Below are 18333 nucleotides of genomic sequence, written 5' to 3' on the forward strand. Positions count from 1 at the left end.
TGGTTAGGAAAATGTTTATTGAGGTAATAAATCAAGGCAGAAGTAGGGTCATTTTCCCATGGACTTCTATAGAAACTGACTTCTTTTTGGAGCGAGAGGAGTCACCCCCTGCTGGAAAATAGATATTATCTAGGTTTAAGGCACTTCCACTTTCCGAAGCTTCATCCATTATTGTTTCAGTCAGTGGTAGGTGGTCATTTAGCACTTATCATCAATATATTTTTTCCAATACTTTGGTTTATTACTAAATACTTGCAAAACTAATGCATTCCCATCAGCTGTACTTTGTGTGTACCGGCTTATTGGCAAATGTCAGCATGCTAGCACACTAAACTAAGAAGGTGAACGTGGTCAACATTGTAACTGCTAATCATCAGCATGTTTGCATTGTCATAGTGAGCATTAACTAACATGAGCATCCGCCCACATTAGTTTTCAGCTCAAAGCACCGCTGTGCTTATAGAGCCGTTAGAGTGTTAACGTTAGCGTCTGAATGTTCATTCTGTTGTCTTTGGTCTATTTGGTAAATTTTTTTTTTTGGGTTTTTTTTTTTGAAAGGGGGGTGGGGGGTTTTTTTTTATATAAACAGGATTAAATACAATACACAAAAAAATACACAATACCATCTAGTACTACCTGAGATGATGGATATAGGGAAGCCAGCCCCACCTTGTGATGCAGCAAGTGTGTCCATGCAGTTGGACTTTCTGACCCTCTGGTGGCTCTATCTATGAATGAGTGAGCGAGTTTTGTGATGTCAGGATAGATTTGGAAACAGGTCGGAGAAAAACTTTCTTGCCTACTGGCACCTCACTATTTTACTTTGCTTTGTATATATATTAAGTAGTGGTGTCATAATTTTGATTTTAAATTAATCAAAATGAGCAGTCGATTTCAACTATAGAAATCAAAAGCAGGATGGGCAATTCCCACAGTATTCTTTGTCTCTTCACCCCCGCTTACTTAAACTGTTGTTGTAATGTACTCTTCTGCTATCTAGTGGCTCTTCTTGTGGCATTGCCGTCACTACCAGAAAGAAAATATTTAATAATAAAATTATCATCAGAAAGTAAATAGGAACTTGTTATATGGCCATTGCAGTGTATTGGTGACGGAAATAGTTAAAACCATGTCGAGATAAGAGTTTTTGTCAAAAAGAGAGGAAGCAAGCATATGAAATGTAATAGATTTCTTTTCTCTTTTTTTTTTTACGTGTTTGGAAAGCCATATGCTCCTGGCGGACTTGCTTTCCAGGTGATTGATAGCTGGACCTGTTCAGGTTGTGAGCATGAAACATTAGCTGGAGCAGAGCATTCTCCACTGTCAGTCCACCTCAGCAGGGGTGCATTTACCGTATGTAGCTGCAAAAAGATTGATGTACAGTTGGTTTCTACTTTCCACTCACAGTTTCAACTGACTCCCTGTTCTCTATCAATGGGCCTTGTTTGTGAGCTGCAGGAGGTTTGGGACTCAGTTGTCACAAGCACTTTAGGTGGCCCCTGGTTCTACGGTGTGAAGACGCCACCTCTACATGCTGAGATGCAGAGCTTCATATTTCATGCCTGAGCTGCCTAGCATAAGGGCCTGTGACAGGGAAGCCTGTAAAAAGTCACCATTCGTGTCACAGCCGTGGAGTCTTCCTCCACAGCTGGAACGGCTGGTGTTTGTGATAAAATGCAGCGTCCCTCACTCACCTGCTTCTTGCTGTTTAACATCACGTCAGTAACTTTACCATCTATGGTAAAAAAATTGACTCTTCACTCTGCTGACTTATCATGTTGAGGATGGGGTTCATATACTCTAAATACTCCGCACAACTCCAACATTAAAAGACACAACACCAAAATGCAGTCTTAATAGTGTACAGCATTGATACTGTACATGATCACCATATCCTAAAGAGGCATACTTTGTTGAGGGTTAATTAAGTTGTAGCTCGCGTCTTATATTAAAGCTAGAGTAGGCAGTTGATTTTTGGCGTAAAGAAATTATAATAATATTTCATCATATTGCAATTCAAGTGGTCTGAGGGAAAACTAGACCTCTGCATCTTCTCCTTGGCTCTGCATTCAGGCTTAAAGGGATACGCCACCGTTTGTTGAAATAGGGCTTATCACGGTCTCCCCTAGCTGTAGATAGGTGGGCCAACGCATTTTTTGTGCATGTATTGTTTTAGTCCGGTGCAACACCGGCAGCGCCGCTGCTAGTTAGCTTAGCGTAGTGAATGGAATCCTATGTTGCCGGTTAGCATGTTGTGAGTAAAAGTGAGCCAACAAAAGACAAAAAAACAACCTAATTACTTGCACTGAGACAAAAAATGCATTGGCCCACCTATCTACAGCCAGGGTAGACCGTGATAAGCCCTATTTCAACAAACGGTGGCGTATTCCTTTAAGTAGATCTAGCCATCACGGGAGGCTTTGGCCAATCACAGCGCATTTCAGAGAGAGAGAGCATTCCTATTGGGTGTTCTACAAATGCAGATGCACATTCACGTACCTTTTGGTGAAAGTTCTGCTTACCGTGGCCAAAGGCTCAGGGCTGCATCTAATTCAAGGCTAAACTATAGACCTTTTTCACGGCAGACATGTTGACATGTCATAGTAGGAAAAGCACAGGTGTATTCAAAACCATTACTGATGGCTGCATTCCACTTAGGCGAGACCCTGGTATTGTGCATGCTGACTCACTGAAATAGCTTACTGGGACACTTGATGGAACTGAGCCATCGTTAAGGTTATCAATTTCAGCTGTGCTTTTCCTACTATGACAAGTCCAAATGTCTCCTGTGAAAAAGGTCCATTAGATAGGAGAGACTTTATTGTCTTCCATTCATATACTGTACATGAGAACAAAGTTGTGCTGGGGTTAGTCTTTAGCCTTGCACGAACACTGGCTCTTTTGCCATATTTACGTTTCCTCTCACACAGCCCCGGCGTCTCCTTGTTCGGATGGCAGCAGCCTGCTATGTGGACCAGAGGCCGGAGCCGCGGCACCGCCTACTGCTGCCTTTCGAACGACGACACGAGTAATTAAAATAAGCACTGACCCTTTCGCATAGTCTGTTCTGCAAAATGTCCTGCTCAGTACAAATCAGATTGTTGGGAACCTCATCGAAGTTGGGTCGTCTTTTGCTTCCATAATGTCGTGTATTCCAGAGTGAGACTGAATATGTGGGCATGGTATTCAATCAAAAAATTGGGTATGGCTTTGTGAATACAGAGCGATACAGTGCTGTGGGGAGATATGGAGGTGTAGAGGACGGTAGAGGCCTCCTACCACACCTCCCTCACCTACGATCGATCAATATGCAGAGGACAAGGAACAAATTATTAAATTAAACCTTAACCACAATCCTTCAGGAAATGTAAGTGCGAGTCTTTGTCAACTGCACCCACCTCTGACCCATGACGTCGCTCTTAGCGACTACGACCCACATACTAACAAATAATGGGCTGGATTAGTTTATCGCCCAAAATCACATTTAATTTGGATATATTTAGGTATGCGCGCCTCCAAAACCTCCAATAATTTCATTTATTTGGCCACTTGGAGGATGCCGAAACACAACTTTGATATAACATCACCTGAGCCACAGCCTTCCACTGCATTTATCCACCAATGCAGTTGTAAATTTGAATCATTTGTTAATGGATGGATTTTGGTTTTTAACAACATGGAAACCGAAAAGGGTAAATGTTACTGAAGTCTACTTAAGCATTACGCCTCCTGTCCAGCAGTGTGAGCAGGTGTTGTTGACAATGCCGTGTAACTGAGTTGGCCCTGCTGTTGCTCTTTAACTTATTTAGCAGTCGTTCATTTATCTAATTTTATCCCGGGGCCTTTGACTGTTTCTTGCTGCCCCTCCTTTAACCAATCACTGCTAACAGGAAGACTCTGCGCAGATTTGGGCAGGAGCCCAGAATGTCTGCTGTTCCACTGGGGATGGAGGCCGGCCCCACCAGACACAATTTGGGATAATTACAGGACCGCTTGAGGAGATGTGTGTTCACATGACAGCGCACATATACGCACATTGAAATGCACACACTCATACGAGCAGCGCCTGCTGAGTTCTCTCCCCAATCATCCTACCTCCCCTCTATATACACACACACACACGCACACACACCCCCTACCCTCCTCCCAGGAGGACACATAAGTACATGCTCTCCCTCTGACAGAGGCAACTTCAAGGAGCTCTGAAACTAGCTTTGGCAGTACTAGCAGCACTTCAAGCACACACTCCCCACCCACCCAGCCCTCCGCCCCTCACCCTCCCCCCGTACCATCTCCACCTGCATCCTGTACTCATCTTCCCGCTCTCGATCTGTGTGCCCCTCTTCAGTGTTGCGCCGCCTCCCCGCCCACTCTGTCACCGCCGCTATGCAGCATCCGACGTCTTTACGGTCTCAGAGTCAAAGTCATCTGTGATCTCTATTTCCATCGTTCCTTTCCAACGAGGCTCGTTCTGTCATTGATTTGAGCAACACCCCAGCTGTCACGCTACATCTCCGGTTTGCTTGTATTAAGCAGCAGAACAACATACAGTATATCCTTGTTTTCCCTCGCCTTACCTCATCTTACCTTAGACCATCACATTTGGATTGGGTTGGACATCTCGGTTGATTGTTAACTAAGCGTGACCAGCGTTAAATAACCTATTAATTTAGCGAAGAACTTGGCTAAGGATGTGACCTAGATCTGAGGTTACATCCAACTGTCAGCTTAAAGATGCTGTACAGAGGATTTCCTCATTAGTGTGCAACTGTGAAATTAGTTGCGACGGCAAACCCTGGCAAAAGAAAGGCTCTAGACATTACAATATCTGCAGTGATTTGCTTTGTACTTCCATTGGGTCCAATTTGAGTGTTCCTGAGCTCATTTCCCTACATGTAAAATGCTTCCGGTAGACTGGTTACTTATGCATCAAAGCAGTAGGGTGCCGACATAATGAATATGTCCATAGTAGACAGCTTAGAGGCGACCTTTCAATTTAGCTCTGTTAGCATTCGCTCAAATTATTAAAACAATTCACCTGTCAGTGTTATCTTTACAGAAAATGCATAAGGGTGCCATTCTAAATCCACTGTAGAAATACTGAGGTATAAAGCTTTGCAGAAAATGATGTCCGTCAAATCAGCTACACACGCCGATAAGTGAATGAGCAAGTGAGTTATAGTCACTGTTTAAATAGCAACGTGTTAGGTCAACGCTGGGTGTATTGATACTGCAGAAAGACGAGTGAGTAAGCTAGCTTTAGCATGGTTTTTCATTTTGTTTTAGTGACCTCACACGTATGCAAATTACAGATTTTCTTTACAGCTTTCACAATTTCAAGAGTCTAAATCAAACTACTTTTTTATGGGTGTGCAGTGTGTGCATCTTGGACACCCATCCTAGGTGATGACAGAGGGAGTTTAAGGTGACAGAAGCTGTAGCCTTTTAATGGAGGACACATTGATCAGGTTTTCTGGGGCCGTTTCCAGCTCCTGTTTTGTTAACTGTGTGATCATTGTGCTGCTCACTGATCCGATCACTGACAGAAATGATGTATTTACTCAGATTTTTTACCAAATATGGTACTATGTGAATAGTAAAATATCAAACAGGGGCTGTGTTTATAGGTCTTATCTAAACATACCTACTATAACCAAAAAAAAAGATTCATATGACTGTTTTCTACTATGCTGCCACGATATAAAACACCAACTTTTTGGCATTCACTCCTCCTGAGATGGCAGGCTGCTGTTATTGTTGGATTTCCCATTTGCTGTCCTTGGTGGATGATCTGGTTGGGGGTTTGGCATCACTAACTGTTTGCTCACTAGTCTGCGATAAGTTGGTGTGCTCATCATTGGATTTTGTAGTGGAGTTGTATTGACTGTCTGTGGTCTCATGCAGGGTTGTTGTAACATGGGGCCATGTTGGAAATAAGTGTTTTCACTCCAATATGTTATCCTTTGGATTTGTGTTTCTATACTGATAATCCTTAAATAAAATCAATCAATAAGGGGGGGGGAATGCCAGCTGGTGAATTGAGAAGACGTGTCTGTACTGTAAATGGCCAGTTTCTGCCGCGTAGTGAAGACCTCGCCCGCCACTGTCACAGTAACTAAGAGTGGGGTTTGTTTAACCTGGACATTATTGCCTCTGAAGGCTCATCTTGCTTGAGAATGTCCAAAACCTAGGGCTGGTTACGGAATTCAATATGTTTTAGGCACCGACTGAATTGCCTCTATAGTATAGAGTATCCAAAAATGCCTCGTTATTCAATACCACATTTCCATACCTTAGAGTAAATCTCATCAGCGTCAGTGAGCCAATAAGCATGCAGCATGCTTCTACCAAGAGCGAATAATGCGGATGATTGGCTGTCTAACGGTACACATCGTAGAGACATTCAGGAAAAACTACATTATAGACAGAGACAGGTCTCACGTAGTTGGAGCTGAAAAAAAAAAAAAGGTTTGTGCTGTAATGTGTAAAATTGGTATCGGAAAAAGTATCGTTCAGGAACCGGTATTGAAGTCACGGTATTGTCATTTGTATTGGTACCGGTATCGACATTTTTTTAACAATACCCAACCATACCAAAACCTGACTTAAATTCAATCTAGTTCCCTGAAAGTGTACTTATTCATGCCTCAGAAGTGCATCTAAAGTCTGAAAAATGTAGTTTAATGTTATGTAGTTCTTTGCATGTCAACTAGTGTGTAGACTGCAATTGTGTGATCTGTAATATATATTTAAAAAAAACTGCCAGATGGACCACATGGCTGTATTGCTTTATGTATGCTAATGCAATTTGACTTCCTACATCAGAGGTTTAGTTCTTGTTTTTGTTTTCTTCAGGAAGTTGAAACCTAATCAGCCAACTCTGATCAATGTGTGCACCCCTACCTTTACCACCTCTGTTAGTTTGAGAACCCCCTCCTCTCTCCTTATTTCCATATTCCAAACACTTCCTCTGTGTATGTTCTTGGCACTAATGAAGCTCTGAAGCTTGTGGACAGTGATTGACTTACCGCCCGCTCTTTGCTCTGCTCTCCATAACCAGCTCAAGGGCACTTCCAATTAGCATCTGGGGTGCTTTTCATCATGCTAACGTGTCTCCTCGCTTCCCTCACTCAAGTCTCTTCCTCGCGTTATAGCTCTTCCCAGTTAGGAGGCGAGACAGAGATTCGAGGAAGAGATGCGAGGACAAAGGAGCTGCCAAACGAGAAATCCTCGGTTCTTAAGCGACATGACGTGATAAAAGACTGCACAGGATACACCTGTGTTTCCTCGCTCTAAGCTTCTCCAGAAGTGAAAGGTCACATTAAATACATTATTATTTGTTTTAGAAGACAATAAGATGGGAGAAGATAGTATCTTTTTTGTACACTTAATTTTGTTGTGGGGAAAATTCCATATACACAAGAAAAAATGGGCGAACTACTGCACCAATATGGCAACACTGTTAGAGACATCAAGAATTAGAAGGCAATTTGGACTGATTTTGTGTTTGAGAAATTTTGCATGTACCGATGATACATTTGATTTGAATGTGTATTGTATTTTCTATTACTTTTATTTATATTTTTACATATATTTCCTCTGTCTATGCACCTCTGGTATTGCCTTTTTGTGTATGTACCTACTGGCGATGTACCTATGTTCTTTAAATAAAAAAAGAAAAAAAAGAAGTGAAAGGTCACCGGAGGAGAGAGGACGCGAGGAAGTATAAGTAAGCATAATGAAAAGCACTCCCAGACGCTAGTGCACTAGCCTTACCTCCTCGGCCTAACAGACTGGAGAGAAGCCATTTGATTGGGTGTCTCAGGTTGTCTCAGGTCTCAAATAAGGCCTTTTATTTCGAAATCAGCATTTTCCGATTAAGATGTGTGGGATGTGCTATAATCATTCGGGTTTTAGAAGGGTTCTTTGGACATCTCAATCAGGGTTTTTACCACAGTTTGCGAGAGTTTAAGGCCTCTTGCCTGTTTACGGCTTATGGTCAGTTCTGTGTTTTGTTGTGGTTGTTGTACACAAACCAACCAGCCAAAAGTTTGCAAGGCTGCAGTAGAGATGCATGGCCAAAAGAAAAGCCCTCATCTCTGGTCGGAAGGAGAGACACACCTACTTATGAACATTAAGAAAGACTTGGATAACAACAGGTTTTTGGGTATGTGCAAAAAAGACTCTTTTCAAGAATGCGGTTGAAGAAATGAAACAGGGAGGCTGTGTCGAAACAATTCCACCACTGGTAGAAAACTTTGAAAAACTCCTAATCTTATCCTTTTTACACAACTGCATGTAAACAGGAATATTAGTGGACTTCCATTTTATTAGCCATGTAAACCGCTTAGTCGGAAAATTGTGCTTTTTCGGAATAAGGGCAGAAAACTTAATATTGTGTGCATGTAAACGTAGTAAGTGCCTTAATGAACAGGCTGAGTAGCATTTTAATTTTCTCTCTCCCCTCTTTTTTTGTAACTCTCATCTCTCCACTCTTTCTATGAGCTGGAAAAGCCTTTAAACAAAGTTAGATCAGTTCCCCCGTTCAAACATTATTCATGAATATTAAAACGAGGAAGAGTGGAGATAAGTGTACAGTGCATTTTGAAAAACAATCACGCGCTGATGGTTGTCAACGTGACTATCATTTATATTCACATTTGTTATTCGCAGTGCACTCCTCGTGTCCTCTAACTCAACTGATAAGGAGCTGCTCAGTATCCAGCAGTAGAACCTCACCGTATCCCAAACAACCTTGATGATTCAATAGCACTTTTTGAACCTGTCTTTCCATTCTTGTATTATTGTCTTTTAGTCAAGGATAAGACAAAGCAGTCAGGCCTTGAAGGAAAACGCCTATGGAGACAGCCTTGGAGTGACATTCAGTGGTGGAATGTAGCTAAGTAGGCTACATTTACTCAAGCACTGTACATAAAAGGTCCAATATGTATTATATTTACTGTAGTAAATCCAAAAATGACCCCAATGCGTCATCAGATATTAAGGAAACATGCTAAGTTGAAATACTATCTTTTCTAACAATGCCAGTATTTTCTCCTTTTGAAATTTCTGTTCCGTGACAGAATTTCTGTTTGTGTTTTGGCCTGTGTGTTATCAACTGCCCAGTTTGACAGCCAGGCCGGGTTGCCAGATATACCTGTAAAAACGTAAACCCAGCGCGCTACAGCTGTAACGTTAGCACAGCCATGAAAACAGCAAACAAACAAACAGGATCAACGGAGATAGATTCTACCCGACCTAAAAAAAACGGCATATTTCTAACAGTTGCGTGACCGGAGACGTAACAAACCCCGGGTATAATATTGGAGATGTATTTGAAAGATGGAGACAGCTTAGAGCCCAAGGACAGAGAGTTGGCTAATTTCCCCATGAACAGGTAAGCATTAGCTTCAGGCTAATTTATCACAGCTACAAGGGACGGGTATTTTATGTCATTTCAACATTTGTGTACTCACATTGAATTATATAGCTAGAGTACCCGAGTTGGTGACTCGCAAAAACAATTGAGACACAGCCAGTAAAGTGATCCCGACTGGTCCTGGCTAATGTAGGATTCTCGTAGGGTACAGATTTGATCATTGGCAAATTATCAAAGATGTTTTATCAATATCAATAAAGTTATGAATATGGTTATTAATAACTTTATCAAATCGACAAACAATCAAAACGGGGCACCACCCTGCTAGTCAGGGACCAATAATCAAACTGTGGAACAGTCTCATTTCTGTGGTAATCCTTTAAAAAGGAAATAAAGGAAGGGGTGAATCCAAGCAACGGACCTGATCGACCAGCAATTATTACAACAAGTACACAAATAATCACAAGCAACTGCTAATTAAGTATAATAAGATTTATTAACTTCACAATTATCAGTAGCTAAACAATAATCCTTCAATAATAAACTCATATACCTTTTTATAATATCACAACCAAAAACAAAGCAAAAACAAAGCAGCATGTGTCATGGACACGTCTGTGTCTGTGTGTGTGAGTGTGTGTGTGTGTGAGAGAGAGTGAGTGAGTGACAAAGGAGGGGGCGGTGTCGGAGTGTAGTTCTAAACACCAAAACAACTCCAAAGATGGCTACTCCTGTGAGCTGCACAAAACTATTTAGCCTCAAGAGGGCGGTAGTGGTGCTGCGTGCGCGGAGAGGGCTGAAGAAGCCGGGGGGGTTGCTAGGCAACGAGAACGCTTAGCCGATCTGGTAGCTAGTTCCTGTTTTAGCTCTGTACGAACGTAGGGAGATCCCGATGTGAAGCTACAGCCGTTAGCTTGGTAATTTGCGCTGGCGCCAGCTGTGTCGTGTGTGTGTGTGTGTGTGTGTTAGTAAAGGAAGAAAGAGAAGGAGAGTAAAGAAAAGAGGCACTTCTGATCTTAAGATCTTGATAACGGCCAGCTCAGTGGCTTAACAGCGGATTCATCGCGATTATCTCGCGGACAGTAACTAAAACTCCTGAAAGGAGTTAGCAGATAGCAATTACGGTTTTAACCCAGCTACTTTAACACAACCAGAATCAAACGATATAATGATCAGTTATATATTCACAGAACAGATTAATAACCAGATATGGCCCATACATGATTACAATCAGATCACATTAATGGCAACCGCCGTAGCCGGCGCCTTTGCTCATTAGTAACAAACCAAAAACGCACTAGTTCTAATATCTGCCCAGAACTGTGTAAGCCTCTTACTGTACATGCGTTGTTTGTCAGTTAAGTCTCTCGCCAGAGCTTAACGATCCGTTTCGTCCGAAGCAGAGGGGACGAACGTAAATCCAGGTCGACCAAACAAGAAACAGAGCGTAGTCCTTGTCTTGAATCCAGGCTGATTAAGCCCGCTGCAGATGAAGGAATACTTCGGCCAGTATTCCCTCGGATCCCCTTTGTATATCAGGCCGATAAAGTTTGTACCAGCTCGAAACTCGACCAGCGAGGCGATGCTAGTTTGCTAGCTAGCTAGTCCGGACTAGAGTGCTTCCTGTAGCGACGTGAGTCACGGTGGAAAAGCGAAGAAACACAGTGCCGACAGCTTTTATCCTCCCTCCGCCTCCTAGTGGCGGGGTGGTGCATTCAAGGACCCGACGACCAATGGGAAAACTGCAACCTGGTCACAGGTGTGAAGCAGTTCTTTGTCTCACCACCAGTCTGCCTTGCCGTCCTCGTGTTGGATGCACTTTCTCCATTTTGCGAAGTGGCGGCTTTTTAGGAGTTTCGTGAAACTGGCTTTGGAATTCACATGTAGGCCAAGATCCTTTGTCCTGCCTCCCCTGTGTCTCTGCAGTCAACTCAATCTGAGCCAAATCACTGTTTAACCAGCTTCTTGGTCCCCAACACTAACGACACCATGCTAACCCTGCTAACGTTACAGGAGGACCAGGCAAGTGGGCCACGGCTGTTAACGTGTAAAGTTAGCAGCTGTAGCCGACAACGGTGAGTTAGTTTAAGCCAAGAGATGGGGGCTGTAAATCGGGAAGAGAGGACCTTGAGTTTGCAGTGTGTTTAGCGATTCTTGCCGTAATTCTTAGCCAGTAAAGTGTGTTCAGTTGGGTGGAGAGGACGGCAAGGTAGTGTTATTTTTAGCTGTTCTCACTGTAATTCTAAACCTAGGAAGTGTGTCTGTCCGTCGGGTGGAGAGGAGAGGACGGCAAGGATGTGGTGTTTTTAGAGGTTCCTAACGTAATTCTAAGCCCAAAAAGTGTGTCTGTCAATTGGGTACAGAGCTCCGCGTGAGCACGGGCTTTCGTGACTGTCAATACAGCCAGCATCTAACGTTAGCTACTCCACTGTGCTGTGGAGTAATATCTGGCTATGTGAGACAAGTGTCTAGCAACACTGTTGTGGATGCTCAAAAAAAATAAAATTTAAAAAATTTGAAAAAAAAAACTGTTGTGGATGGTCCTTCAGCGCGCTTTGGAGGCCTACGAGCCCAGCTGAAATGATGATAAAACTCAAAAAAGTTGATTGACAGAACTGTTTGGGTCATTTCCAGCCTCTAAAATGTGAGGGTTTTTCTGTATTGAGGACTTTTTATACTTTAAAGTATCCTGATGATACTTACATACTTTTACTTAAGCAACATTTTTAATGCAGGGCTTTTATCTTGTAACAGAGTATTTTTACAGTGTGGTATTAGTACTTTTACTTAAGAAAAGGATCTAAATACTTCTTCCACCACTGGTGACATTGGGGATGTTTTTGAGAAATGAGTGGCAGCTCTGAACATCTTTTTCTTTGAAGTTACAGGAATATAATCAAGTCTGACATTTTTCCAGGGAGACATACTGTACAGTGTATAGAAGCAAAAGTTCAGAGAAGTCAAATAAATAACTTGATGTGCCCTCTTTCCCCCTGTGTCAGGTCGGGGTTGTGCTGCACTACTCGTCTCTGTCGACCATGCTGTGGCTCGGGGTGACGGCCAGGAACATTTACAAACAGGTGACCAAGAAGCCTCCGCAGAGCCAAGATGGTGACCCGCCTCCCTCCCCTAAACAGCCCCCCCTGTTGAGGTAAGCACAAAATGTCCTCGCAACCCTCCTTAACCCTGACTGCCTCGAGACAGAAAAGTGCATACACAGCTCTGTACAGTACTATGTGTGTGCATATGTGTTTTTGAACGCTCCTTTTTTGTACATGTCACAAGCCAAAAAAAGATTTATATTTTTGTTTTATGTAAAATCTTAAAGGGATACGCCACCGTGTTGAAATAGGGCTTATCACGGTCTCCCCTAGCTGTAGATAGGTCGACCAACGCATTTTTTGTGCATGCATTGTTTTAGACCGGTGCAACACCGTCAACGCCGCCGCTAGTTAGCTTAGCGTAGTGAATGGAATCCTATGTTGCCGGTTAGCATGTTGTGAGTAAAAGTGAGCCAACAAAAGACAAAAAAAAAAACCTAATTACTTGCACTGTGACAAAAAATGCATTGGCCCACCTATCTACAGCCAGGGGAGACTGTGATAAGCCCTATTTCAACAAACGGTGGCGTTTTCCTTTAACCTAAAAAAAATGTAAGTAAAAAGTAAAATATTTGCCTCCTAAATTTTGTGAAGTAGAAGTATAAAGTCACATTACATGGAAACACTTTGGTACAAATGCCTCTAAACTGTACTTATATATAGTACTTGCTTAAATGTACTTTCCACCACAGATTTTTGCCATATAAATATGGATCAGTTTTTCTTATTTCTAGATGCAAATCCTAAAATAAGTGTGGTTTAAGTGAAGTGTATTGAGTCATGTGTGTTTTAATTTGTCCTAGTCTCATCTTCGTGTGCAGGGGTGTGTGTATCGAAGTATTTGAGCGTATGCATAGTTTGTGTATTTTTTATTTTTTTAGGGGTTTTGCTGGCTCATGTTTCCTTTAGACGGCAACAATAGCTTAGATGAGTTATTGCATCGTTTATCTGCACAGACATCCGCAGCTAGTTTGCATTCTGTCAAGCCTCTGGCTTTGTTCACTCTGTAGTGACATAACTGTCAGGTCTTCCTTTTTGTACCGTTTTGGCTCTCCTTGTGGATTTCTCCCACATTTACTGTTGTTAGGAAAATACATTTTTAATCTGAGTCGCTGTCAGCCGCGAGAAAAGAAGTTTAGGTTTTGAACGGTAATGACTCAGTCAATGTGAAAATTAGTCTGAGAAATGCCAGCGATTAGAGGAGCCGAGTTAATTCCTTTTAATTAGTGACTTTTATGATCTGAGGCCTATATAGCTCAGACTCACCTGTTAAAGGTGATATTCAAGCAGCCAACTGCTGCTTAGCACCAATAACTCTGACAGAGAGACGCTATAAGACAACTGGTCCAAAACTCAGCTGCCCGTATTATCACCAGAACCCTGAACACATTACTCCACTTCTTAAACTACTGCACTGGCTCTCTGTCCAAATACCGTATTGACTTTAAGATTCTTCTTCTCACCTTCAAAGCCCTCCATAATCTCGCTCCTCCATACCTCTCTGAACTCCTTCAGCCCTACACTCCATCCCGAACACTCCGATCCTCCTCTTCCTCACTGCTTTCCACTCCTTCTGTCCGCCTGTCCACAATGGGGTTCAGAGCCTTCAGCCATTCTGCTCCTCGCCTTTGGAACATCCGTACCATAGAGTCTCTACCCACCTTTAAAACCTCCCTTAAAACCCACCTTTTCTGAAAGGCCTACCCCACATGACTTCACTCTCCATCAAAATAATGGATAGATTGCTTTATTTTCATTATTATTTATTATTATTTTCTATTAAGCTAGAACCGACAACCAAATAATATTTATCTTTTTCTTTTAGCAAAATTCTCATCACACACTCGACAGCCATTTTAATTCCAGAGCTCGCCTCCCTACTTGCACACGTTCCACCAAAACAAGTTCCTTTTCCGAGACTATTTTGCAGAGGCACCGTCACTGCGTCCGGCGCTTAGCGCCACCCAAGACCATTGTGATTGGTTTAAATAAATGCCAATAAACCAGAGCACGTTTTTCTCCCATCCCGGAATGCTGTGTGGACTAGCCAGACCCTCTGCTGTGGAGGAAGGTCTGACATTGCGAGACTAATCGGAGGGAACTATAAAGAGCTGACAAGCAGCAGTTTTAATCTTATTACCATAAGCATTGCTATCACCATTATCTTTGGCTTTTTATGCTCTTGCCCAGTCAGTCCCAACCAGGTGTACTTGTACATTGTGACTGCTTTAATTGTAAGAAAATACAAATTAAGATATGATTAAAAAACAAATCCACATATTGTGTTTAGGAGGAAAAAGTATATCCTAATAAGATTACAAATTGGTGTGCTACAGATCATAAATAGCCTAAATGTATTGTCATGGTAACCAGAAAGCTACCTGCCATGAAATGTTGAATGCACATTCCGACAATTAATAAACTGGTGACATTGCTCCCTAAAAATAATGTGTAAACCAGGGGTGTCAAACTCATTTTCACTAAGGGCCACACTGGAAAAAGAGAATCACACCAAGGGCCAGACGTGTAAATTTTATTTGTTTTTGTTCAGATTTTTTTGTGGCTTTCTCAGACATTTGTCACCTTTTTGTAAATGTGTTGCTTTTTCTGGCATTTTTGTACGCTTTTTGTTGACATGAAGCCCTACAAAAGTTATCAAAAGAGTTCCTTATGCCTGGCTCACACTACAGGAGTTTTAGGCCGATTTATGCCCGATTTACCCCTCCCGTGAATCTGAGAAACAATCTTGTCGAGGACCTCGATCGGTTCCGATGTTCGGCGCAGATTATCTGGTAATGTGAGGCGTTCACAGATCGAATCTTGCACCTCCCGATCTGCTCGCAGACACATCGGGGCCGCCCCGATAATATCAAACATGTTTGATATCTAGGATTATAATCGGGCGTGAAACGACTATGATTACGTCAGTACTTCCACAATAGCCAATGAGAGACAGGTCTGCAAGGAGACGGAAGTGACGGAAACTTTTGAAAATGTCCGCGAAAGCAGCTGTAGTACGGGTCCGGTGGACAACTGAGTTGGAAGAAAGGATGGTGGAGATGTGGCAACAGCACGAGTGCCAGTTTAATGTATCATCAAAAGAGTCTCATAATCGGAATGATAAAGAGAAGAGCTGGAGAGAGATCGCTTCAGATTTGGACCTAACGGGTGAGTGTACAAAGTTGCTAGCGCACTAGCAAGCAAATGTAAACATTAGATCTAGGTCAATGATCATCTGCTACATTCATGTCTAACAAAAGATGCATTGCACATAGTTTCTTTGAATAATATTATCGTCCACGCTCGTTTTATTTTCTTTTGTTTTTTATTGGTACAAAGAATAAGTATTACTACAGCAAGTTGCCGTGACACAGTATCCATTTTGTTTACATGCGCTTCCCCATTACATCGCGTCACGTGAGGTGCTAAATCTGGCAAGATAATCTTAAGAATATCTTGTAGTGTGTGATGCCCCACTGTTTTCAAATCTTGTAGTGTGAGCATGTTAAAGATTTGAGGGAAGAAAATCTGCAAAGATTCTCCTCAAGTGTGTTCTGCAACCAGATTTCAAAATCGGTTAGGATTTTAAAACTCCTGTAGTGTGAGCCAGGCTTTAACCATCATAGAATTTAGCAAATCAAGCAAAACAAAGATTTCACAGCCTGAATATGAAAACTCTCTGAGTCTCAGGGTCGGCAAATCTGCCATATTCTGCTTTGACTGGCAGGTAATTGCAGTTTAAAAACCACTTTCCTGTGTTTTTGGATTTGGAGGGCCAAAATTTATTGTGAACCCAAATTGATATACGGGCCGGTTCTAAATCTGCAAGGGGCCGGATTTGGCCCGCGGGCCTTGAGTTTGACACGTGGTGTAAACAGTCAGGGCAAAAATAGCTAAAAGTAAGCAGTATAAATAAATAAGTTAGCTTAAAGTAATGGCTAGGCCTAAATGCTGTTCGCTAAAAGTATAGGCTAATGGATAAACACTTATAGTAGTTCACTAAAAGTAATTAATAAATTGTTGAAATAGATAGCTAAAAGTAACTTAATAACAGTTGAAATAATTAGAGATCAACCTAATGGATGACCACTGTTAGCTTCAACTATAAGTAATGGACAAAGGGAAATGTCCAGCTTCAGCCACTCCAAGTGGTGGAAGCAGGCATGCAGACTTGACCAAACCAACCTAAACATTGACAAATCAATTGCATGGAAGAAATATTGTAAAATGATCTTTTATGTTGTGTAACTTAACATCCACTATGAAATCAACTGCAATGACCAGCTTTGGAACATGACAGGTGGCATTGAGTTGCTCATCTGATAGGGATATGGGGGTACATCTGACAGAAAAGGTTTAGGAACCACTGCTCTAGCCAATGTATATTTTTTGTAGTTTAAAAACCTCAGATTCTGCAGTTCTCCCATAGGTATAGATACACATTCTTGCAGGCAGGACAATGTGTGGAATAGCTGGTCTGTTGTTTAGTAAATGTTTTGGCTCAGTTATTCTGTTTGAGGCTCCCTGCTGCTCTTTAAGGCAAAAAGAATGGAGGGCAGATGAATGCCAAGGGGGAGGCGGAAGGTCGAAGAAGCCAACGACCTAAAACAACCTGTTACTATGGCATCACCGCCCCCGTGCTATAAATAATTACCTCAATCACCCGGGAGGCAGCCGAGCCAGGAGCCTTATCACCAATCTAAATGCATTTAGCTTTTTTGACCCATTAAATTCCTATTCGCTTAGACACACACATGCGATTGAATTTCTGCGTTTTGTGATTTCTTTTATTCTCTTTTCCACTCATTCTCCACTTCATTCCTTTTCTGCTTACTCACGACGTTTGGCATGTTTAAGAGGATCAGCTTTTGGACACACCCGGTGCTCGTCCTCTGCGGTGAGGAGGTGCTGCGTGAGCTCTTCTGCACGTTGCAACTGTGCTGCAGAGCTGAACTCCAGGAGCTCCAACGAGAAAGCCTTTTAAGGGAAGGTTTGAGAGCAGACATACGGAGGCAAACGGAGGGTGCACCGTAACAAATGCCTGTTTGTCATTTAATCTTGTATTCGGTTTTGGAGTGTCATTTCCTCAAAGCTGTCGGAATATATCAAGTGCCGTTTCGGTTGCTTGAATTTTTCTTGAACCTTATGAAATATTTTGAAGACGATATAGCCGAATGACCCCACACAATAAAATGATTTGGAATGGCACTGGATATGAACCCTACTGGGAACAACTCACTATTTGCTTTTAGACTTGCTTTCTATGGGGTGTTTTAGAGGATTATTGGGACACGGAGAACTCACACGGACATTTATCACCCATACACCTGAAACTAATATCTATAAAAATCTATAAATGAGCAGTGTTATATATTTCAACTGGAATCTGCTCAATAATGTATTCCTGACTGAAAGTCACTGAGGATAAGGATCCCCCCCTCAACACTAAGCAGCACTTTCCTCGCAAACAAATCCTCAGACACCTGCGTGATTGGGGGTTTTAATATGGAACCTTCTCGAGGCTCTCCCATCATGCACCGCTTGTGAATGAGATAATTTGTCTGGAGGCAGGCGAGGGGATCGTGTGGCGCGGCAGCCGAGTTGATCCACAGTGATTGACTGTAATGCTCTCCGTCAGACAGGCTCATGGAATGAGACTTAGCAGCTGGAGACAAATCAATTTCTCCTCTGAGCATCCCCCCCCCTCCCAGCAACCGCCCTTTTCCTCCTCATCTACCTCGTTGCCTGTCCCTTCGCTCCTGACAGCATCTGATGGCATACCCAGCAGACCATCACACTGACCTGTGTCAGAAATCTGCTACACTGTGTTGGAACACACACCTTAAACGCCGC

The 18333-nt window shown here is 42.4% G+C and overlaps 1 protein-coding gene across 2 annotated transcripts in view; it reads left to right on the forward strand.

Moving 5' to 3' along the window:
- The window catches only part of LOC120548047 (adhesion G protein-coupled receptor A3), a 226114-nt gene that overhangs the window by 198343 nt on the left and 9438 nt on the right, over nt 1-18333 (forward strand). For both annotated transcript variants that reach the window (XM_039783993.1, XM_039783992.1), the window contains one exon: nt 12382-12530. In XM_039783993.1, coding sequence (XP_039639927.1) covers nt 12382-12530 — 149 coding nt within the window. The remainder of the gene's footprint in view (nt 1-12381; nt 12531-18333) is intronic.

The sequence above is a fragment of the Perca fluviatilis genome, chromosome 19, assembly GCF_010015445.1.
Source record: "Perca fluviatilis chromosome 19, GENO_Pfluv_1.0, whole genome shotgun sequence".
Lineage (NCBI taxonomy): Eukaryota > Metazoa > Chordata > Actinopteri > Perciformes > Percidae > Perca > Perca fluviatilis.